Raw genomic sequence first — 25,362 nt, 5'->3', positions numbered from 1 at the left:
GATTGTCGATTCCGCCCAACATCAGTCCTGTGCGTTCCAATCCACACCACTTCCGCTCTTTGCGTTCCACGCGAATTCCACAGTTTGCAACCTAATTTCCTCCCTGTGCGTTCCACCCGACTTCCGCCCTGTGTGTTCCAAGGACCAGAACTGTCTACATCCGGGTCACGGCAGAGTCGGTGGAAGCGGGGTGGAGGTGACGCTGTGCCTGACAGCAGGTAATGAGGTTTATTGCTATTACTATGCAGGAGGAGCAGCCTTTGGGCTACTATGATTGTTATTATTATCCCCTGGTAACATGCAGCTGGTGGAGGGGACTATGGTGTCCAGCTGTTTGGATACAGTGGAGCTGAGTGCTGCCATGAACTGCAGGGGGGTGGTGACAAGGTGCAGGTCTTACTTTCTAACATAGTACTTACAGTGTGTAATTGGGGTGACCTGTGTGTAGTGATATTGGGGAAGATGCATTAATCTGCCCCAACGCTTGTTAAATAACGTGTCCCACTTCTCCTGCATAGCGTGAAAAAGCGGGCACCCATTACTGCCTCGTGTATTACCCTCCCCCCGCACGCCGATAAGGGGAGCCACTGTGCCCAGCGTGCGCATTGTACTAAAAAGTCTCTCTCTCCCCCCGGCCGGCTGTAATGGGCATGTGCGATATCTGGCTGTTATCGTGCGATCTCTTGCACAGCCCGGAGCCAGCAGCAGGGCTAGCATTGTCCCCGCAGTGGGGATAGGACAACACTAGCCCTGAGCTGGTGGGGCGATTTAGCAGCAGCTGATTACCGGGAGGGATTGCATGGGACAGCACCGCCAAGTGTACTCTGGGATGTTTATTATGTTCTTCTTATTTCTAGACAGATGAGCTGAGTTCAACCAGAGTCTACAATAATTCCAGGATGGAGAAGTACAGGAGTCACGTGACAGAGAGGATAATAAGTCTGACACTGGAGATCATTCACCTGCTGACTGGGGAGGTGAGGGGGTCTGAGAGCATCACAGTGCCATCACTCTTATCTGTATTACTGACACAGGGACCTGACCGGGGAGGTGAGGGGGTCTGGGAGCGTCACAGTGACGTCACTCTTATCTCTATTACTAACACAGGGACCTGACCGGGGAGGTGAGGGGGTCTGGGAGCGTCACAGTGACGTCACACTTATCTCTATTACTGACACTGGGACCTGACCGGGGAGGTGAGGGGGTCTGGGAGCGTCACAGTGACATCACTCATCTCTATTACTGACACAGGGACCTGACCGGGGAGGTGAGGGGGTCTGGGAGCATCACAGTGACATCACTCTTATCTCTATTACTGACACAGGGACCTGACTGGGGAGGTGAGGGGGTCTGGGAGCGTTACAGTGACATCACTCTTATCTCTGTTACTGACACAGGGACCTGACCGGGGAGGTGAGGGGGTCTGGGAGCGTCACAGTGACATCACTCTTATCTCTATTACTGACACAGGGACCTGACTGGGGAGGTGAGGGGGTCTGGGAGCGTCACAGTGACGTCACTCTTATCTCTATTACTGACACAGGGACCTGACCGGGGAGGTGAGGGGGTCTGGGAGCGTCACAGTGACATCACTCTTATCTCTGTTACTGACACGGGGACCTGACCGGGGAGGTGAGGGTGTCTGGGAGCATCACAGTGACATCACTCTTATCTCTGTTACTGACACGGGGACCTGACCGGGGAGGTGAGCGGTCTGGGAGCGTCACAGTGACGTCACTCTTATCTCTATTACTGACACAGGGACCTGACTGGGGAGGTGAGGGGGTCTGGGAGCGTCACAGTGACATTACTCTTATCTCTATTACTGACACAGGGAGCTGACCGGGGAGGTGAGGGGGTCTGGGAGCGTCACAGTGACATCACTCTTATCTCTATTACTGACACAGGGAGCTGACCGGGGAGGTGAGGGGGTCTGGGAGCGTCACAGTGACATCACTCTTATCTCTATTACTGACACAGGGACCTGACCGGGGAGGTGAGGGGGTTTGGGAGCGTCACAGTGACATCACTCTTATCTCTATTACTGACACAGGGACCTGACCGGGGAGGTGAGGGGGTCTGGGAGCGTCAGTGACATCCGTTATATTATTATAAGGGAACCGATTACAGAATAGAAGGGTTTGGGTATCTGATATGTCTCCTGTGATTGTCTCCAAATAAATAGGAGACTCTGATTGTATGTAAAGAGAATTTTAATGAAAAAATGTATAATTACAGTTCATGTGTCACATTATAACCACACATAATTGCCCCTGATGCACTGATCCCAGCGTGTAGGAAGGGAGCGATGGCTTCAGTGTAGACACTCCCGGAATGCTGACGAATCCAGTTTTCCATGATGTCCGTGTCACAGATGAACCGCTGACCTTTCAGTTACTTTTTTTTTTAAGGGGCCGAAGATATGGGAGTCACATGGGAAGCTAAAAGTGTGGCAGGGTTGGTGACTATGTGCGCCGGCCCGGGCCGTGGCAAGTCTTTGATGCTTTCGCGACCTGCCTCATAGCGCTTTTGTCAGGATCCCGGGGTCATGCAGCTGCGCAAAATGACCCCTGTTCCTAGCCAGTCAATAGCCCCTCAGGGAATACTTGTGATAGCTCTGGTGGGGCAATACGTCTGGCTGTGTGCCCATCTACAGCATCAGATGGACAGGCTTGGTCCCTGGCAGCCGCCTGGCAACTCGCAAGGTTTCTTGAACTCCACAAGATCCCTAGGCAGAGTATTACTCTTAGCACAGGTTAGAGACTCCACAGCTGAGCTGACCTGCGCAAGGGATTTTTAGGACCTTCCAAATTCCCACAGTACCAGCACCATTAGGGGAGTTCCCCAGTTTCCTGATTGGTGGGTTCAGGCATCAGGCCTCCCCTTCCCCCCTCCCTCAGCTGTCACTCTCCTCTTGCCCACCTGCTGTGTCAGGCTACGCAATGTCTGTTAGAGTTCAGGGAGGCACAAAGAAGTGCGAATAGAAGGAACAGCGACAGGGTAATTGGGTTTTGTCCTGATCACCCCCTGTGGAGATTGCCTTTTGGTTGGATGCTATTCTTTGCCCTGGATACTTCATGCATGACCATATAAGGATAACAGCATATATTATACAGGGTGATGCCATGTGACTGAAGTCCTGGGAATACACACACACACACACACACACACACACGGGAATAGTCACATAAGCGTGATGGATACAGGGGACAGACGGACTAAAAAATACATTAATCACTACACAGAATAAAATACCATAATTACAGGTTTACCCTTCTCTCCATTAGTGTGAGAGGCACGGCTCCCATGAGATCACAGGTCTTGTGCTATATTGGGAAAGACACAATCATTTACATAACAGGAGGGATTATCTCCCATAACATCATATCATTGTCCGACGTACAGTCCTGTGATGTCTCCTGTATACAGCAGTCTGAGGAATACGGCTCCGATGTGATTACAGTCAGTGATAATATCCCGTTATCGCCGGCATTTTGCAATTCTCTTGCTGAACCGCAGAAAGAGGCGGGAGAAAAATACGTAGCAGAACGCTGGCGTGGCCTTGTTCCGTCACAGCTTACGTAAGGAAGCCGCCATGTATCCGACCGCACCAAACACCTGTCCAGGAATGAAGAAACGGAGGAGTAGCCACTCATTGCACATGTGCAACTGGGAACCCACCACGCCATCTACCGGCAAACACATTGACCCACTGCGATTTAGATACAACGTCTCCTTCTCATTTGGGCACACCCTATATTTCTGATGGAACTTGTCAACTCATTTACACAAGGGATATATGACATTGCTCCCAGTACTATATTTCCTAACTCTAAAATAAATGTTAATAACTATGTGACGGTGCCTGTATACTATGCACTTGAAGCAGTTACAGATAGAATACAGATTATATATGTAATAAAGACCCTCCTTGTATATTGTACTTGTATAATGTAGTTTACATTTTGATCTTTATTAAGGTCTCTCATTACACAGGATTACACAGTAGTGAAGAAGACATCCAGTGATCATGTGACCCCCACCAGCCGTCCCCGGGTGCCAGGAGGATGGAGCAGGACCCAGAGCACAATCACGGAGCCTCCACCTCACTCACTGATCCACGAGAGAGACAATGACCAGAAGATCCTGGAGCTCACCAACAGGATCATACAGCTGCTGACTGCAGAGGTGACTGCTGGGAATGGGACATTATACAGTAACACCGGGGTGTGTGACCGGAGAGGTGACTGCTGGGAATGGGACGTTATACAGTAAAACCGGGGGATGTGACCGGAGAGGTGACTGCTTGGAATGGGACGTTATACAGTAACACTGGGGGATGTGACCGGAGAGATGACTGCTGGGAATGGGACGTTATACAGTAACACCGGGGGATGTGACCGGAGAGGTGACTGCTGGGAATGGGACGTTATACAGTAACACCGGGGGATGTGACCGGAGAGGTGACTGCTGGGAATGGGACATTATGCAGTAACACCGGAGGATGTGACCGGAGAGGTGACTGCTGGGAATGGGACATTATACAGTAACACCGGGGGATGTGACCGGAGAGGTGACTGCTGGGAATGGGGCGTTATACAGTAACACCGGGGGATGTGACCGGAGAGGTGACTGCTGGGAATGGGGCGTTATACAGTAACAACGGTGGATGTGACCGGAGAGGTGACTGCTGGGAATGGGACGTTATACAGTAACACCGGGGGATGTGACCGGAGAGGTGACTTCTGGGAATGGGGCGTTATACAGTAACACTGGGGGATGTGACCGGAGAGGTGACTGCTGGGAATGGGACATTATACAGTAACACTGGGGGATGTAACCGGAGAGGTGACTGCTGGGAATGGGACGTTATACAGTAACACCGGGGGATGTGACCGGAGAGGTGACTGCTGGGAATGGGACGTTATACAGTAACACCGGGGGATGTGACCGGAGAGGTGACTGCTGGGAATGGGACGTTATACAGTAACACTGGGGGATGTGACCGGAGAGGTGACTGCTGGGAATGGGACGTTCTACAGTAACACCGGGGGATGTGACCGGAGAGGTGACTGCTGGGAATGGGACGTTATACAGTAACACCGGGGGATGTGACCGGAGAGGTGACAGCTGGGAATGGGACGTTATACAGTAACACCGGGGATGTGACCGGAGAGGTGACTGCTGGGAATGGGACGTTATACAGTAACACCGGGGGATGTGACCGGAGAGGTGACTGCTGGGAATGGGACGTTATACAGTAACACCGGGGGATGTGACCGGAGAGGTGACTGCTGGGAATGGGACGTTATACAGTAACACTGGGGGATGTGACCGGAGAGGTGACTGCTGGGAATGGGACGTTCTACAGTAACACCGGGGGATGTGACCGGAGAGGTGACTGCTGGGAATGGGACGTTATACAGTAACACCGGGGGATGTGACCGGAGAGGTGACTGCTGGGAATGGGACGTTCTACAGTAACACCGGGGGATGTGACCGGAGAGGTGACTGCTGGGAATGAGATGTTATACAGTAACACCGGGGGATGTGACCGGAGAGGTGACAGCTGGGAATGGGACGTTATACAGTAACACCGGGGGATGTGACCGGAGAGGTGACTGCTGGGAATGGGACGTTATACAGTAACACCGGGGGATGTGACCGGAGAGGTGACAGCTGGGAATGGGACGTTATACAGTAACACCGGGGGATGTGACCGGAGAGGTGACAGCTGGGAATGGGACGTTATACAGTAACACCAGGGATGTGACCGGAGAGGTGACTGCTGGGAATGGGACGTTATACAGTAACACCGGGGGATGTGACAGGAGAGGTGACTGCTGGGAATGGGACATTACCGACAGCCGTGACCCAGGATTGAATACCCCCTCCCCCATAGCCTTTATCTGTAACATTGTAATTAAGGCTGAAAGAAGACGTTCGTCCATCGAATTCAACCAATCTAACTTGTAACTACTGACTTGAGTAATGCTGTGTACACACCGTACAATCCAGCATGAGATTTTGACCATATAGTCAGTATCGCATGCAGATCACACAGGGTTTTTACTTTGCGCTCCCGTTGCGTGCTCCCGTGACAGCACAAACTGACACCCAGATAGACAGGGCAGCAATGACTATACTGTATAGTGCACATCTAATGTAGATTGTATGAATTGTATGTAAGTAGTACAGAGATAGCAAAGATTGTATCGCACTTCAATAAAGTCGAATAGCAAGGGAATCTCACCGTGTGTACACAGCATAAGTTAAGATTAAGACTGCTATACAATCTTTGCTATCTCTGTACTATCTAAATTCATTAGCAGTAGTTGCTGTAACCACCCCACCGGCAATGAGTTCCAGAATGTTACTGCTCTAATGGACAAGAATCCTCTTCTTAATTCAGTACAGAATTTCTTTTGCTGGAGCCTCAGTACATGCCCGCGTGTCGCTTCTTACCTCTATGCTGATGACACTCGGACCTACCTCTACTCCCCTGACCTCTCCAGACACTTCTCTCCAGCTGTCTCTTGTCTGTCGCTTCTTACCTCTATGCTGATGACACTCGGACCTACCTCTACTCCCCTGACCTCTCCACACGCTTCTCTCCAGCTGTCTCTTGTCTGTCGCTTCTTACCTCTATGCTGATGACACTCGGATCTACCTCTACTCCCCCGACCTCTCCACACGCTTCTCTCCGGCTGTCTCCTGTCTGTCGCTTCTTACCTCTATGCTGATGACACTCGGATCTACCTCTACTCCCCCGACCTCTGCACACGCTTCTCTCCAGCTGTCTCTTGTCTGTCGCTTCTTACCTCTATGCTGATGACACTCTGATCTACCTCTACTCCCCCGACCTCTCCACACGCTTCTCTCCAGCTGTCTCTTGTCTGTCTCTTCTTACCTCTATTCTGATGACACTCGGATCTACCTCTACTCCCCCCGACCTCTCCACACGCTTCTCTCCAGCTGTCTCTTGTCTGTCGCTTCTTACCTCTATGCTGATGACACTCGGATCTACCTCTACTCCCCCGACCTCTCCACACGCTTCTCTCCAGCTGTCTCTTGTCTGTCGCTTCTTACCTCTATGCTGATGACACTCGGATCTACCTCTACTCCCCTGACCTCTCCACACGCTTCTCTCCAGCTGTCTCCTGTCTGTCGCTTCTTACCTCTATGCTGATGACACTCGGATCTACCTCTACTCCCCCGACCTCTGCACACGCTTCTCTCCAGCTGTCTCTTGTCTGTCGCTTCTTACCTCTATGCTGATGACACTCTGATCTACCTCTACTCCCCCGACCTCTCCACACGCTTCTCTCCAGCTGTCTCTTGTCTGTCTCTTCTTACCTCTATTCTGATGACACTCGGATCTACCTCTACTCCCCCGACCTCTCCACACGCTTCTCTCCAGCTGTCTCTTGTCTGTCGCTTCTTACCTCTATGCTGATGACACTCGGATCTACCTCTACTCCCCTGACCTCTCCACACGCTTCTCTCCAGCTGTCTCCTGTCTGTCGCTTCTTACCTCTATGCTGATGACACTCGGATCTACCTCTACTCCCCCGACCTCTCCACACGCTTCTCTCCAGCTGTCTCTTGTCTGTCTCTTCTTACCTCTATGCTGATGACACTCGGATCTACCTCTACTCCCCTGACCTCTCCACATGCTTCTCTCCAGCTGTCTCCAGTCTGTCGCTTCTTACCTCTATGCTGATGACACTCGGATCTACCGCTACTCCCCCGACCTCTCCACACGCTTCTCTCCAGCTGTCTCTTGTCTGTCGCTTCTTACCTCTATGCTGATGACACTCTGATCTACCTCTACTCCCCTGACCTCTCCACACGCTTCTCTCCAGCTGTCTCCTGTCTGTCTCTTCTTACCTCTATTCTGATGACACTCGGATCTACCTCTACTCCCCCCGACCTCTCCACACGCTTCTCTCCAGCTGTCTCTTGTCTGTCTCTTCTTACCTCTATGCTGATGACACTCGGATCTACCTCTACTCCCCCGACCTCTCCACACGCTTCTCTCCAGCTGTCTCTTGTCTGTCGCTTCTTACCTCTATGCTGATGACACTCTGATCTACCTCTACTCCCCTGACCTCTCCACACGCTTCTCTCCAGCTGTCTCTTGTCTGTCTCTTCTTACCTCTATGCTGATGACACTCGGATCTACCTCTACTCCCCCGACCTCTCCACACGCTTCTCTCCAGCTGTCTCTTGTCTGTCTCTTCTTACCTCTATGCTGATAACACTCGGATCTACCTCTACTCCCCTGACCTCTCCACATGCTTCTCTCCAGCTGTCTCCAGTCTGTCTCTTCTTACCTCTATGCTGATGACACTCGGATCTACCGCTACTCCCCCGACCTCTCCACACGCTTCTCTCCAGCTGTCTCTTGTCTGTCGCTTCTTACCTCTATTCTGATGACACTCGGATCTACCTCTACTCCCCCCGACCTCTCCACACGCTTCTCTCCAGCTGTCTCTTGTCTGTCTCTTCTTACCTCTATGCTGATGACACTCGGATCTACCTCTACTCCCCCGACCTCTCCACACGCTTCTCTCCAGCTGTCTCTTGTCTGTCGCTTCTTACCTCTATGCTGATGACACTCTGATCTACCTCTACTCCCCTGACCTCTCCACACGCTTCTCTCCAGCTGTCTCTTGTCTGTCTCTTCTTACCTCTATGCTGATGACACTCTGATCTACCTCTACTCCCCTGACCTCTCCACACGCTTCTCTCCAGCTGTCTCTTGTCTGTCTCTTCTTACCTCTATGCTGATGACACTCTGATCTACCTCTACTCCCCCGACCTCTCCACACGCTTCTCTCCGACTGTCTCCTGTCTGTCGCTTCTTACCTCTATGCTGATGACACTCTGATCTACCTCTACTCCCCTGACCTCTCCACACGCTTCTCTCCGGCTGTCTCTTGTCTGTCTCTTCTTACCTCTATGCTGATGACACTCGGATCTACCTCTACTCCCCCGACCTCTCCACACGCTTCTCTCCGGCTGTCTCCTGTCTGTCGCTTCTTACCTCTATGCTGATGACACTCGGATCTACCTCTACTCCCCCGACCTCTCCACACGCTTCTCTCCGGCTGTCTCCTGTCTGTCGCTTCTTACCTCTATGCTGATGACACTCGGATCTACCTCTACTCCCCCGACCTCTCCACACGCTTCTCTCCGGCTGTCTCCTGTCTGTCGCTTCTTACCTCTATGCTGATGACACTCGGATCTACCGCTACTCCCCTGACCTCTCCACACGCTTCTCTCCGGCTGTCTCTTGTCTGTCTCTTCTTACCTCTATGCTGATGACACTCGGACCTACCTCTACTCCCCCGACCTCTCCACACGCTTCTCTCCGGCTGTCTCTTGTCTGTCGCTTCTTACCTCTATGCTGATGACACTCGGATCTACCTCTACTTCCCTGACCTCTCCACACGCTTCTCTCCGGCTGTCTCCTGTCTGTCTCTTCTTACCTCTATGCTGATGACACTCGGATCTACCTCTACTCCCCTGACCTCTCCACACGCTTCTCTCCAGCTGTCTCCTGTCTGTCTCTTCTTACCTCTATGCTGATGACACTCGGATCTACCTCTACTCCCCCGACCTCTCCACACGCTTCTCTCCAGCTGTCTCTTGTCTGTCTCTTCTTACCTCTATGCTGATGACACTCGGATCTACCTCTACTCCCCCGACCTCTCCACACGCTTCTCTCCAGCTGTCTCTTGTCTGTCTCTTCTTACCTCTATGCTGATGACACTCGGATCTACCTCTACTCCCCTGACCTCTCCACACGCTTCTCTCCGGCTGTCTCTTGTCTGTCTCTTCTTACCTCTATGCTGATGACACTCGGATCTACCTCTACTCCCCTGACCTCTCCACACGCTTCTCTCCGGCTGTCTCTTGTCTGTCGCTTCTTACCTCTATGCTGATGACACTCGGATCTACCTCTACTCCCCCGCCCTCTCCACACGCTTCTCTCCGGCTGTCTCTTGTCTGCCGCTTCTTACCTCTATGCTGATGACACTCGGATCTACCGCTTCTCCCCTGACCTCTCCACACGCTTCTCTCCAGCTGTCTCCAGTCTGTCGCTTCTTACCTCTATGCTGATGACACTCGGATCTACCTCTACTCCCCTGACCTCTCCACACGCTTCTCTCCAGCTGTCTCCTGTCTGTCTCTTCTTACCTCTATGCTGATGACACTCGGATCTACCTCTACTCCCCCGACCTCTCCACACGCTTCTCTCCAGCTGTCTCTTGTCTGTCGCTTCTTACCTCTATGCTGATGACACTCTGATCTACCTCTACTCCCCCGACCTCTCCACACGCTTCTCTCCAGCTGTCTCTTGTCTGTCTCTTCTTACCTCTATGCTGATGACACTCGGATCTACCTCTACTCCCCCGACCTCTCCACACGCTTCTCTCCGGCTGTCTCTTGTCTGTCGCTTCTTACCTCTATGCTGATGACACTCGGATCTACCTCTACTCCCCCGACCTCTCTACACGCTTCTCTCCGGCTGTCTCTTGTCTGTCGCTTCTTACCTCTATGCTGATGACACTCGGATCTACCTCTACTCCCCCGACCTCTCCACACGCTTCTCTCCGGCTGTCTCTTGTCTGTCTCTTCTTACCTCTATGCTGATGACACTCGGATCTACCTCTACTCCCCCGACCTCTCCACACGCTTCTCTCCGGCTGTCTCTTGTCTGTCTCTTCTTACCTCTATGCTGATGACACTCGGATCTACCTCTACTCCCCCGACCTCTCCACACGCTTCTCTCCGGCTGTCTCTTGTCTGTCTCTTCTTACCTCTATGCTGATGACACTCGGATCTACCTCTACTCCCCTGACCTCTCCACACGCTTCTCTCCGGCTGTCTCCTGTCTGTCGCTTCTTACCTCTATGCTGATGACACTCGGATCTACCTCTACTCCCCCGACCTCTCCACACGCTTCTCTCCGGCTGTCTCTTGTCTGTCGCTTCTTACCTCTATGCTGATGACACTCGGATCTACCTCTACTCCCCCGACCTCTCCACACGCTTCTCTCCGGCTGTCTCCTGTCTGTCGCTTCTTACCTCTATGCTGATGACACTCGGATCTACCTCTACTCCCCCGACCTCTGCACACGCTTCTCTCCGGCTGTCTCTTGTCTGTCGCTTCTTACCTCTATGCTGATGACACTCTGATCTACCTCTACTCCCCCGACCTCTCCACACGCTTCTCTCCGGCTGTCTCTTGTCTGTCTCTTCTTACCTCTATTCTGATGACACTCGGATCTACCTCTACTCCCCCCGACCTCTCCACACGCTTCTCTCCAGCTGTCTCTTGTCTGTCTCTTCTTACCTCTATGCTGATGACACTCGGATCTACCTCTACTCCCCCGACCTCTCCACACGCTTCTCTCCAGCTGTCTCTTGTCTGTCTCTTCTTACCTCTATGCTGATGACACTCGGATCTACCTCTACTCCCCCGACCTCTCCACACGCTTCTCTCCAGCTGTCTCCTGTCTGTCGCTTCTTACCTCTATGCTGATGACACTCGGATCTACCTCTACTCCCCTGACCTCTCCACACGCTTCTCTCCAGCTGTCTCTTGTCTGTCGCTTCTTACCTCTATGCTGATGACGCTCGGATCTACCTCTACTCCCCCGAACTCTCCACACGCTTCTCTCCAGCTGTCTCTTGTCTGTCGCTTCTTACCTCTATGCTGATGACGCTCGGATCTACCTCTACTCCCCCGACCTCTCCACACGCTTCTCTCCAGCTGTCTCTTGTCTGTCGCTTCTTACCTCTATGCTGATGACGCTCGGATCTACCTCTACTCCCCCGACCTCTCCACACGCTTCTCTCCAGCTGTCTCTTGTCTGTCGCTTCTTACCTCTATGCTGATGACGCTCGGATCTACCGCTACTCCACTGACCTTTCCACACGCTTCTCTCCAGCTGTCTCTTGTCTGTCTCTTCTTACCTCTATGCTGATGACGCTCGGATCTACCTCTACTCCCCCGACCTCTGCACACGCTTCTCTCCGGCTGTCTCCTGTCTGTCGCTTCTTACCTCTATGCTGATGACACTCGGATCTACCGCTACTCCCCTGACCTCTCCACACGCTTCTCTCTGGCTGTCTCTTGTCTGTCGCTTCTTACCTCTATGCTGATGACGCTCGGATCTACCTCTACTCCCCCGAACTCTCCACACGCTTCTCTCCAGCTGTCTCTTGTCTGTCGCTTCTTACCTCTATGCTGATGACGCTCGGATCTACCTCTACTCCCCCGACCTCTCCACACGCTTCTCTCCAGCTGTCTCTTGTCTGTCGCTTCTTACCTCTATGCTGATGACGCTCGGATCTACCTCTACTCCCCCGACCTCTCCACACGCTTCTCTCCAGCTGTCTCTTGTCTGTCGCTTCTTACCTCTATGCTGATGACACTCGGATCTACCGCTACTCCACTGACCTTTCCACACGCTTCTCTCCAGCTGTCTCTTGTCTGTCTCTTCTTACCTCTATGCTGATGACACTCGGATCTACCTCTACTCCCCCGACCTCTGCACACGCTTCTCTCCGGCTGTCTCCTGTCTGTCGCTTCTTACCTCTATGCTGATGACACTCGGATCTACCGCTACTCCCCTGACCTCTCCACACGCTTCTCTCTGGCTGTCTCTTGTCTGTCGCTTCTTACCTCTATGCTGATGACACTCGGATCTACCTCTACTCCCCCGACCTCTCCACACGCTTCTCTCCGGCTGTCTCTTGTCTGTCTCTTCTTACCTCTATGCTGATGACACTCGGATCTACCTCTACTCCCCCGACCTCTGCACACGCTTCTCTCCGGCTGTCTCCTGTCTGTCGCTTCTTACCTCTATGCTGATGACACTCGGATCTACCTCTACTCCCCCGACCTCTCCACACGCTTCTCTCCGGCTGTCTCTTGTCTGTCTCTTCTTACCTCTATGCTGATGACACTCGGACCTACCTCTACTCCCCCGACCTCTCCACACGCTTCTCTCCAGCTGTCTCTTGTCTGTCAGTTCTTGCATGTCCCAGTGCTTTCTTACGTGTAACATGTCTGACACTGAGCTGATCAGGTCAGGGCAGTAAAATCACGGAACTCGCCCTACACTGGTTCCCCTTCCCTTTCAGAATTACAATGTAATCTCACTGGCAGGACCCTCTTCCCTTATGTGCTTTTCCTCACTTACAGATTCCTTTTAGCACCATATAGATAATGTATATTAATTATTATTATTCCAGTATTATCCTGTGTCTGCTGGAGGATATATATAATGTGGATAATGGCAATATACCTATATACTTACATAACCCATGGGGAAGTGATTGTACAGGGAATATATAATGTCATGGGCCAATAATGTGCAGCTTATACCCAGTGTGACCTAATGACGGGACTATTATATTATATATAGACAACAGATTGCTGTAGCCTTTATTACCTTACTGGACTATACGTCATGTGACATACATACGTGCAGGTTTAGGGGAGGAGCTTAGTCACTACCAAGTGGTGGAATTAGGTGCAGAGCTTCCACATATGGTGACATCATATAGTGCTGTGTTATTTCTTCCTTTAGGTTTTATTACTAATATATTGGTATTTTATGGGTTGTTTTGTGGGGATTTCTATAATAGTTGTTAATAAAAGTTTGTATTTTATATTTTACACCTGGCCAGTGCCCTGTATACCTCCAGCATTCTGTAATTTGGGCTGTATACACCGTGGTAGTAGTTATCACCTCTTCTTATTCACATTGTATAATATAACACTAAGAGAGGGTCCGGGTAACGTATGAGGTTCTTCTATAGTATGTATCATTGTGTGTGTCAGGTGTCACTGTCTGTCTCTCCATGCAGGAGGAGGAGTATATAGAGGAACACAGGGGTCTGTACAAGGACGTGATGATGGAGAATCACCGGCCCCTCACATCACTGGGTAAGAGGAGACATTTATTATATAGGGGAGGACAAGTATGAGGGGCCCCTATATAATAACATATATACCATGTCCTCAGTCACTGTGTGTCTCCTACAGATGGGCCCAGTAACAGAGATACCCCAGAGAGATGTCCCCGTCCTCTGTATTCCCAGGATAATCACATATATACCATGTCCTCAGTCACTGCGTGTCTCCTACAGATGGGGCCAGTAACAGAGATACCCCAGAGAGATGTCCCCGTCCTCTGTATTCCCAGGATAATCACATATATACCATGTCCTCAGTTACTGCGTGTCTCCTACAGATGGGGCCAGTAACAGGAATACCCCAGAGAGATGTCCCTGTCCTCTGTATTCCCAGGATAATCACATATATACAATGTCCTCAGTCACTGCGTGTCTCCTACAGATGGGGCCAGTAACAGGAATACCCCAGAGAGATGTCCCCGTCCTCTGTATTCCCAGGATAATCACATATATACCATGTCCTCAGTCACTGCGTTTCTCCTACAGATGGGCCCAGTAACAGAGATACCCCAGAGAGATGTCCCCGTCCTCTGTATTCCCAGGATAATCACATATATACCATGTCCTCAGTCACTGCGTGTCTCCTACAGATGGGCCCAGTAACAGGAATACCCCAGAGAGATGTCCCTGTCCTCTGTATTACCAGGATAATCACATATATACCATGTCCTCAGTCACTGCGTGTCTCCTACAGATGGGTCCAGTAACAGAGATACCCCAGAGAGATGTCCCCGTCCTCTGTATTCCCAGGATAATCACATATATACCATGTCCTCAGTCACTGTGTGTCTCCTACAGATGGGCCCAGTAACAGAGATACCCCAGAGAGATGTCCCCGTCCTCTGTATTCCCAGGATAATCACATATATACCATGTCCTCAGTCACTGCGTGTCTCCTACAGATGGGCCCAGTAACAGAGATACCCCAGAGAGATGTCCCTGTCCTCTGTATTCCCAGGATAATCCCATATATATACCATGTCCTCAGTCACTGTGTGTCTCCTACAGATGGGCCCAGTAACAGAGATACTCCAGAGTGATGTCCCCGTCCTCTGTATTCCCAGGATAATCACATATATACCATGTCCTCAGTCACTGTGTGTCTCCTACAGATGGGCCCAGTAACAGAGATACTCCAGAGTGATGTCCCCGTCCTCTGTATTCCCAGGATAATCACATATATACCATGTCCTCAGTCACTGCGTGTCTCCTACAGATGGGCCAGTAACAGAGATACCCCAGAGAGATGTCCCCGTCCTCTGTATTCCCAGGATAATCACATATATACAATGTCCTCAGTCACTGTGTGTCTCCTACAGATGGGCCCAGTAACAGAGATACTCCAGAGTGATGTCCCCGTCCTCTGTATTCCCAGGATAATCACATATATACCATGTCCTCAGTCACTGCGTGTCTCCTACAGATGGGCCCCGTAACAGAGATACCCCAGAGAGATGTCCCCGTCCTCTGTATTCCCAGGATAATCACATATATACCATGTCCTCAGTCACTGCGTGTCTCCTACAGATGGGCCCAGTAACAGGAATACCCCAGAGAGATGTCCCCGTCCTCTGTATTCCCAGGATAATCACATATATACAATGTCCTCAGTCACTGCGTGTCTCCTACAGATGGGGCCAGTAACAGGAATACCCCAGAGAGATGTCCCCGTCCTCTGTATTCCCAGGATAATCACATATATACCATGTTCTCAGTCACTGCGTGTCTCCTACAGATGGGCCAGTAACAGAGATACCCCAGAGAGATGTCCCTGTCCTCTGTATTCCCAGGATAATCACACATATACCATGTCCTCAGTCACTGTGTGTCTCCTACAGATGGGCCCAGTAACACAGATACCCCAGAGAGATGTCCCCGTCCTCTGTATTCCCAGGATAATCACATATATACCATGTCCTCAGTCACTGCGTGCCTCCTACAGATGGGCCCAGTAACAGAGATACCCCAGAGAGATGTCCCCGTCCTCTGTATTCCCAGGATAATCACATATATACAATGTCCTCAGTCACTGCGTGTCTCCTACAGATGGGCCAGTAACAGAGACACCCCAGAGAGATGTCCCTGTCCTCTGTATTCCCAGGATAATCACATATATACCATGTCCTCAGTCACTGCGTGTCTCCTACAGATGGGCCCAGTGACAGAGATACCCCAGAGAGATGTCCCCGTCCTCTGTATTCCCAGGATAATCACATATATACAGTGTCCTCAGTCACTGCGTGTCTCCTACAGATGAGCCCAGTAACAGAGATACCCCAGAGAGATGTCCCCGTCCTCTGTATTCCCAGGATAATCACATATATACAATGTCCTCAGTCACTGCGTGTCTCCTACAGATGGGGCCAGTAACAGGAATACCCCAGAGAGATGTCCCCGTCCTCTGTATTCCCAGGATAATCACATATATACCATGTCCTCAGTCACTGTGTGTCTCCTACAGATGGGCCCAGTAACAGAGATACCCCAGAGAGATGTCCCCGTCCTCTGTATTCCCAGGATAATCACATATGTACCATGTCCTCAGTTACTGCGTGTCTCCTACAGATGGGGCCAGTAACAGAGATACCCCAGAGAGATGTCCCCGTCCTCTGTATTCCCAGTATAGTCACATATATACCATGTCCTCAGTCACTGTGTGTCTCCTACAGATGGGCCCAGTAACAGAGATACCCCAGAGAGATGTCCCCGTCCTCTGTATTCCCAGGATAATCACATATATACAGTGTCCTCAGTCACTGCGTGTCTCCTACAGATGGGCCCAGTAACAGAGATACCCCAGAGAGATGTCCCCGTCCTCTGTATTCCCAGGATAATCACATATATACCATGTCCTCAGTCACTGTGTGTCTCCTACAGATGAGCCCAGTAACAGAGATACCCCAGAGAGATGTCCCCGTCCTCTGTATTCCCAGGATAATCACATATATACAATGTCCTCAGTCACTGCGTGTCTCCTACAGATGGGACCAGTAACAGAGATACCCCAGAGAGATGTCCCCGTCCTCTGTATTCCCAGGATAATCACATATATACCATGTCCTCAGTCACTGTGTGTCTCCTACAGATGGGACCAGTAACAGAGATACCCCAGAGAGATGTCCCCGTCCTCTGTATTCCCAGGATAATCACATATATACCATGTCCTTAGTCACTGTGTGTCTCCTACAGATGGGGCCAGTAACCGAGATACCCCAGAGAGATGTCCCTGTCCTCTGTATTACCAGGACTGTACAGAGGAGACTCACAGTACCCCACAGGAGGAGCAGGTAGGTGGGATTTAGGGTCTCCTCAATATACCAAAGTGACTGTCACTATATGATCTGTGGAGTATCTGTGTGTGTCTTATACAATGATATTTTGCTGTTTAATCTCAGATACTGAAGTCCCCCACTTCCTTTATTTACTTAGGGTGAAGATCTGACTAATATTAAGGAAGAAGATACAGAGGTAGAAGAGACGGATCTGACTGATATAAAGGTCGAAGATACAGAGGTAGAAGAGATGGATGTGACTGATATTAAGGTAGAAGATACAGAGGGAAAAGAGATGTATATGAGGGGTGACCAGCAGAGTAAGGAGGAGGAAATCTCTACAGATATCCGTGCAGGTGAGTAATAATTCACTTATTGCAGAGAGTCACATATTCTCCTTGTTCTGTCACTACAGCAGCCTTATATCTCGCACCCTCCTCTGTCAGTACAGAATAATGAGGGGAATGTATCTGCCCAGTGGGGGAGTCAGGAGCCATCAGCCCCCACTATACTCCTGCTCTCCCCTCACATCATTTCACTGTGTGTTTCCAGCCCATATATCTGACCAGTCTCCTCCCCACACTCTCTGGTGTATCTCACACATCAGTAGCCATCAGCCCCTATTATACTCCTGCTCTCCCCTCACATCATTTCACTGTGTGTTACCAGCCCAGAGGTCTGACCAGTCTCCTCCCAACACTCTCTGGTGGATCTCCTACATTAGGAGCCATCAGCCCCTATTCTGCTCCTGCTCTCCCCTCACATCATGTCACTGTGTGTTACCAGCCCAGAGATCTGACCAGTCTCCTCCCAACACTCTCTGGTGTTTCTCATACATCAGGAGCCATCAGCCCCTATTATACTCCTGCTCTCCCCTCACATCATGTCACCGTGTTACCAGCCCAGAGATCTGACCAGTCTCCTCCCAACACTCTCTGGTGTATCTCATACATCAGGTGCCATCCGCCCCTATTATACTCCTGCTCTCTCCCCTCACATCATGTCACTGTGTGTTACCAGCCCAGAGATCTGACCAGTCTCCTCCCTGCACTCTCTGGTGTATCTCATACATCAGGAGCCATCAGCCCCTATTATACTCCTGCTCTCCCCCTCACATTATGTCACTGTTTTACCAGCCCAGAGATCTGACCAGTCTCCTCCCCGCACTCTGGTATATCTCATACATCAGGAGCCATCAGCCTTGTTATACTCCTGCTCTCCCCCTCACATCATGTCACTGTGTGTTACCAGAGATCTGACCAGTCTCCTCGCCACACTCTCTGGTGTATCATACATCAGGAGCCATCAGCCCCTATTATACTCCTGCTCTCCCCCTCACATCATGTCACTGTGTGTTACCAGCCCAGAGATCTGACCAGTGTCCTCCCCACACTCTCTGGTGTATCTCATACATCAGGAGCCATCAGCCCCTATTATACTCCTGCTCTCCCCCTCACATCATGTCACTGTGTTACCAGCCCAGAGATCTGACCAGTCTCCTCCCCACACTCTGGTATATCTCATACATCAGGAGCCATCAGCCTTGTTATACTCCTGCTCTCCCCCTCACATCATGTCACTGTGTGGTACCAGCCTAGAGATCTGACCAGTCTCCTCCCCACACTCTGGAATATCTCATACATCAGGAGCCATCAGCCTTATTATACTCCTGCTCTCCCCCTCACATCATGTCACTGTGTGTTACCAGCCCAGAGATCTGACCAGTCTCCTCCCTGCACTCTCTGGTGTATCTCATACATCAGGAGCCATCAGCCCCTATTATACTCCTGCTCTCCCCCTCACATCATGTCACTGTGTGTTACCAGCCCAGAGATCTGACCAGTCTCCTCCCTGCACTCTCTGGTGTATCTCATACATCAGGAGCCATTAGCCCCTATTATACTCCTGCTCTCCTCCTCACATCATGTTACTGTGTGTTACCAGCCCCGGCTGTGGCATTAACCTGCTGACTGGTTGGACCCTGTGCTGGTACTCAAAACCCCTACTCATTTTGTCTACCATATTTTGGGAACCAGGATCGGCCCTTGTGCCTGGTGCTGGTTTTAGAAATAGTGGGGATTCCCTATGTTTTTTTGTCCCCTGAATTTCTAAAACCAGGACCGGTTCTTTGAACCCGGGGCTGGTTATGCTCAGGGTGGGGGATCCCTCTCCCTCTTTATAATTTTTATTATTTTAACTTTAACACATTTTTCACACTGATCTGTGCGTGGTTCTTTCAAACTCGCCTGCCTGAACTTGGTAAGTTTTTGGGGGTATTTTTTTTTTTTTTTGGGTACTATTTACCAAATATTTACCAAAAATCGCACCCTATTACCTTTGTGAATTGTATACTTTTTTATGGGAAAACATGTAAATGCGAATTGCAATTTAATTTGCATGTCAAAATGTACGAATTTAGTGAAAATAAGTGCGATATTTACCACAATTTGCATCCTATTTAATGTGTGATTTTCGGAAAACATGCAAATTCGGATGTTTTTGACCAAAAATGGCACCCTATTACATTTCGCATTTGTAGTACTATCTAGTATAGGCATAGGATTTTAGTCTAGATTCTCATTCACAGAGATGATGGGGGTATCGTACCCTAACGCACAATAACAACCCTGATATGATGCCTGGAAATGCTTTTTTTTTTTTATAGTTCTTACATTATGTACGGCCTTCATCCACAGAGGGTAGCATACCCTGACTCACACATTAACAAGTATAAATAAGTATATAAAGGCAACGATGTCATACCACACTCATGGGTAAACACGTGAGCCTTTTCATTTGGACCTTAGGGATCGCATTAATCTGGCTGTAATGATGGCAGCTGGTGCCTGAATCTGTTGGTTTCAAGGAATTCCAGCTGCATCATCTTACCTTCCTCTATTTAAATAGTGATATCTTGGAAGTTAGTCGTGTCATAATTTGCCTCAAAAGTGGCATTAATGGTTTGTTGATTAGAATTAAAAAATACAAAAAAATTGTTCAAATTGGTCTCTGTTCCGAATGATAAAAATATTATCTATGTGAGACACCTGGATATCTCTATTTGTCTGTTTTGTTCTAATATCCATTTGCCCATAAATTGATTAGCATAACTTGGGTTGAATCTTGCTCCCATTGCGGTACCTGTTTTTTATATATATAGAATTCAGTCTAAAACTGAAAAAGGCTCCCATACACTGGTGAGATGTATCTCTGCAATTGGTTGCATGTGTTTTGCTTGCAATGTGGGTGGGACCTTCCTGGTGGACAGGCTCGCATATGATACATTGTAAGCGGTCCTTTTAGGGCTGAATGAGATGCGACAAATAATATTGGCAGCCTGTGAGATCTGCGACTGCAATCCGAGGTGCACCTGTCATCACAATCGCACAAAAAGCACCTGCGACTTGCCAGTTGTCATGCGATCCGTCGTAGAAAAGTGTTCCAAATGCATGAAAACTGGCCATATCGCACCAATGTATGGGAGCCTTCAGTCATGTCATAATTTGCCTCAAAAGTGACATTAATGGTTTGTTGATTAGAATTAAGAAATACAAAAAATTGTTCTAATTTGTCTTTCCCTCCTTTCCAAATGATACAAATATTATCTGTGGGACACCAGGGTATCTCCAAATAGTTTTTTTGTCTGTTTTGTTTCCAATATCCATTTGCCCATAAATTGATTGGCATAACTTGTAGCAAATGTTGTGCCCATTGCGGTACTTTTTTTTTTTTTTTTATACAATTCAATCTTAAACAAAAATGAATTATATATTAAGAATTAAATGCATACTTTCAAGTAGAAAATGTTGAAGATCCTTAGATAAATCAGAGGAGCCCCTATCCCTAAGTCATGATTTATTAGGGTATTTATTCATTATGGCTGTTACCAACATATGTTATATATAATATAGAGACAGATTGGCTGTGATTGAATCCACACCACAGATTAAAGGTCTTCTTGGTGGATCAATTCAACTTTGCTATACGCAGCAAGTGGAATTGTCCAGTCTTCGTTAATAATAAATATGGCCTCTTTATCTGTAGTTATGCCCTTTTTGCATTTCTTTCCTACCAACGATTGTAGTTTTCTTTTTTAAATCGAGTTGTTTGGACTACCCCATTTCTTTCTATCGGTTGAGGGGTCAGTTGTTTTTATATATTTTTCATATTTGTCAAGTTCCATTATGACAATTCCCCGTCCTATGTCTGCCAGTGTGGGGATAAGTTCTATCCATGCTTCTTATTCCGGCAATGCCTTTCTCCCTCTGTTTTGTAAGTTAGATATCCTTTTTCTTTTCATCTATTTTATTTCGACTTTCAATTTCACCTATAAATATAACCCACTGTGATGACTTTTGTGCGTACATGATGCCACAATATGTAAGGGACCTTTGTGAGTGTCACATCAGGTCACACACATTGCATCTTATCATTGTATCACACCCATGTGACTGATACTATCTCTCTATCCACCTGTGGCACTTTGTGTAGTAGTTACGCAGTTGTGTGTAATTCAGCCCACAAGTTTCCTGTATTTACGTATGATGCAGTCTGGATGGATATTGTGGTTCAGCAATGTCACTGGCTGACATAATGATGACATCATAGTGACACGGTGATGTAGCGGTGAGCAGTGCTGTCTGGCAGGGAATACAGAGTGTTAGCACCACTGGGGCAGGGAGTGATGGGAATTACTGTATAGTCTCTGTAGGGTGGAGTTATGTGTCTACACTGTATAAAGTCCTGGGCATAATAATAATTATATTATCTCCAGCAGGGGGAGACACATACCGGGATGTCCTGGAGGAAGATCGCATCTTATCTGCTGATACTAAACTAGAAGATGACATCACACAAGACTCTCCAGGAGACATCCCCAGTACCCCAAATATACATCCAGTACCTCCCAGTGCTGATATATCATCTGATCCCTCTAATCGTGATGTCTGTTCTTCTAATACCTCAGCTTTTGTTACACATTATGCAGATCACACATGTGATACACAATGTCCCTGTTCTGGGCGTGGGAAATGTGTAATATCTAAACCACGTGTTGTTACACATCAGAGAAGTCCCACAGGTGAGGGGAAATTTCCATGCTCTGAGTGCGGGAAATGTTTTTCAAGTAGAGCAAATCTTGTTATACATATCAGAAGTCACACAGGTGAGAGGCCATTTCCATGCTCTGAGTGCGGGACATGTTTTAAAGTTAAATCACATCTTGTTGCACATTATAGAAGTCACACAGGTGAGAGGCCATTTCCATGTTCTGAGTGTGGGAAATGTTTTGCACGGATATCCATTCTTCTTAAACATCAGAGAAGTCACACAGGTGAGAGGCCATTTCCATGCTCTGAGTGTGGGAAATGCTATAAAGACAAATCACATCTTGTTTCACATCAGAGAAGTCACACAGGTGAGAAGCCATTTCTATGTTCTGAGTGCGGGAAATGTTTTAAATGCAAATCACAACTTGTTACACATCAGAGACATCACACAGGTGAGAAGCCGTTTCAATGCTCTGACTGTGGGAAATGTTTTATGCAGAAATCAAAACTTAATACACACCAGAAAATTCACACAGGGGAGAAACCATTTCCATGCTCTGAGTGTGGAAAATGTTTTATGCTGAAATCTGAGCTTGTTATACATCAGAGACTTCACACGGGTGAGAAGCCATTTCCATGCTCTGAGTGTGAGAAATGTTTTACATACAAATCACAACTTGTTACACATCAGAGACTTCACACAGGCGAGAAAGCATTTTTATGCTCAGACTGTGGGGAATCTTTTCAGCGTAAATTCGATCTTGCTATACATGAGAGAAGTCACACAGGTGAGACGATATTTTCATGCTCTGAGTGTGGAAAAAGTTTTCTGTGTAAATCAGCTCTTGCTAGACATGAGAAATGTCACACAGATAAGAAACCATTTTCATACTCTGAGAGTGGGATATGTTTTACACAGAAATCGCATCTTGTTACACATCAGAACTTTCACAAAGGTGAGATGTCCTATCCATGCTCTGATTGTGGGAAATGTTTTAAATATATATCAAATCTTGATAGACATGAGAGAAGTCACACAGGTGAAAGGCCATATGCATGTTCTGAGTGCAGGAAAAGTTTTACATGCCAATCACATCTGGTTAGACATCAGAAAAGTCACACAGGTGAGAGGTCATATTCATGCTCAGAGTGTGGGAAATATTTTACCCAGAAATCACATCTTGTTACACATCAGAGAAGTCACACAGGTGAGAGACCTTTTCCATGTCCTGAGTGTGGCAAGTGTTTTTCTCAGAAGTTACATCTTCTTTCACATCAGAGAAGTCACACAGGTGAGAAGCCATTTCCATGCTCTGAGTGTGGGAAATGTTTTACCGACAAATCAAATCTTGTAAAACATCGGAAGAGAAGTCACACGGGTGAAAGTCCATATACATGTTGAATGTGGGAAATGCTTCTCATGTAAATCACATCTTGTTGCACATCAGAGAGTTCACATAGTTAAGAGGCCATATACATGCTCTGAGTGTAGGAAATGTTTTACATAGATAGATCTTGTTAACCATTAAATTTCACATAGAAGTAAAGCATTAATCTGACCTAAAGCCACGTCGACCCTCAATGGTTTCTCGTTTTGCTTCCTTTTTTTTCCTTTCCTTTTTCCATTCTTTTATTTTTTCTTTGCTTGCAACACACAGATTTCTACACCATGGCTGGAATTAGCTGTGATATTATGTTTATAATGGAGACCTGTAGCATCTTTTGTTTTATTTATAATTGGAAACGATCTAATAACAATAAAAAATATTTGCAAAAAAAAAAAAAAAAAATTGTCGTTCAAGCCGGTATTACGCTCAATAAGCAACTGGTATCGTCTTCTTACGCAGAGATGGACATTACAGAATATATTCCTCTATTAACGGCTCTCCAATCCCTAAAGGGGTCAATTCTTATTCGCCCGTTTAGACGCCGCTTCCAAAAAAAAAAAAACTATTTTATTACAATGGATTCATTCAGACACAATACCGGTCAGACTTGTGTTACCTCGTTCAGCTTATTTGTACCAGATGGATTGGGTAGAAGTAGCAGAGGATCCCTCATTTACATCTCAATAATAATGTTATCTAAGCTGTTCTGGGATTATGTTTTCTCTTTAAATTCTGATATTTTGAGAAATTCTGGACATACATCTGGACCTTTCATTTGTGGCGTTATATTGTTATTAGACATGATGTGCTTTTCTCCTTTATCCACTAGGGGGCACTGCAGTCTTCCTTACATTGGTTATAAAGTGGCACTTTAATCTTGAAGTGTGGCTGGCTCCTCCCCCTCTTTCCCGCTCTCAGACTCCAGTCTTAGAAAAGTGCCCGGAGGAGTGGGACCCCTGGGTTTGGCCTCCTGCTGGTGAGTGAGGACAGGCAGACAGAGGAACCCGCTTTGTGCCATGCGGTGCGCTCCCAGGACCCGCCACCCTTCAGTGGTCCAGGGACAAGTAAGGTCACTAGTGCGCTGGGTGGCATCTGGCATAGTCAGCAGGCTGGTACAGCGTTTACAGAGCTGCAGTACCTCCATCTGCGCCGCTGTACACAGCACGCCCGGGAGGCAACAAACGGAATGGGCGGAGCAAAGTCCCAATATCTGTCTAAGGTCCTGCACCTTTCAGCAGCCATAGCACAGTGTCTGGTCAGTTGCTTCTTGGCCCGGAACAGAACAGCGCTTCCTCCCCAAGGTGGGATATGGTCATTGGGTCGACATGCAGTAAGGTCGACAAGACTTTAGATCGACAAGGGTTAGGTCGACATGTTTTTTTTTTTTTCACTGTTTTTTGACCCGACATGTGCCGACAGGCGGTATTTCATGCCCTACCATCCACTAGGACATAAGGGTAAAAAAAAAAAAGACCTTTTAACTGTCGACCTAATGACCCTGTCGACCTAGACACGTCAACCTTCTTGCATGTCGACTTAGACACATGTCGACCTAAATGCATGTCGGCCTTATGGCTGTCTAACAACTTTCTGGTGACCAACTGATCAGAAATGGCTAAAATGGAGAGTGATAGACAACTAGCCAATCAGCTTGTGC

The 25,362-nt window shown here is 48.4% G+C and overlaps 1 protein-coding gene across 3 annotated transcripts; it reads left to right on the top strand.

The window, feature by feature from the left end:
* The first annotated feature begins 56 nt into the window (after window positions 1–56).
* On the top strand, window positions 57–24,293 carry LOC146010034 (uncharacterized). Of its 3 annotated transcripts, XM_083150860.1 has the most exons (8): window positions 57–218; window positions 858–977; window positions 3,997–4,188; window positions 13,890–13,968; window positions 17,187–17,284; window positions 17,427–17,495; window positions 17,541–17,625; window positions 22,044–24,293. In XM_083150860.1, exons 2-8 carry the CDS (start codon window positions 900–902, stop codon window positions 23,717–23,719), a joined length of 2,277 nt encoding a protein of 758 aa, XP_083006986.1. In that variant the 5' UTR covers window positions 57–218; window positions 858–899; the 3' UTR covers window positions 23,720–24,293. The 3 variants fall into 3 exon arrangements, with proteins under 3 accessions (XP_083006986.1, XP_083006985.1, XP_083006984.1); XM_083150859.1 differs by having other exon boundaries at window positions 17,427–17,625; window positions 22,047–24,292; XM_083150858.1 differs by having other exon boundaries at window positions 59–218; window positions 17,427–17,625; window positions 22,044–24,289.
* Window positions 24,294–25,362: the final 1,069 nt, after the last annotated feature.

This window comes from Crinia signifera, chromosome 6, assembly GCF_055691185.1.
Source record: "Crinia signifera chromosome 6, ASM5569118v1, whole genome shotgun sequence".
NCBI lineage: Eukaryota > Metazoa > Chordata > Amphibia > Anura > Myobatrachidae > Crinia > Crinia signifera.
The sequence above is the reverse complement of the archived record's forward strand: the minus strand, read 5'-3'. Positions and strand labels throughout refer to the sequence as shown.

Bases quoted from the DNA above. Each gene is read 5' to 3' on its own strand.
- LOC146010034 (XM_083150858.1), top strand. From the start codon at position 900: ATGGAGAAGTACAGGAGTCACGTGACAGAGAGGATAATAAGTCTGACA. The intron at 4,189-13,889 runs GTGACTGCTGGG...CTCTCCATGCAG, and splicing joins TACAGCTGCTGACTGCAGAG to GAGGAGGAGTATATAGAGGA. The intron at 13,969-17,186 runs GTAAGAGGAGAC...TGTCTCCTACAG, and splicing joins CCGGCCCCTCACATCACTGG to ATGGGGCCAGTAACCGAGAT.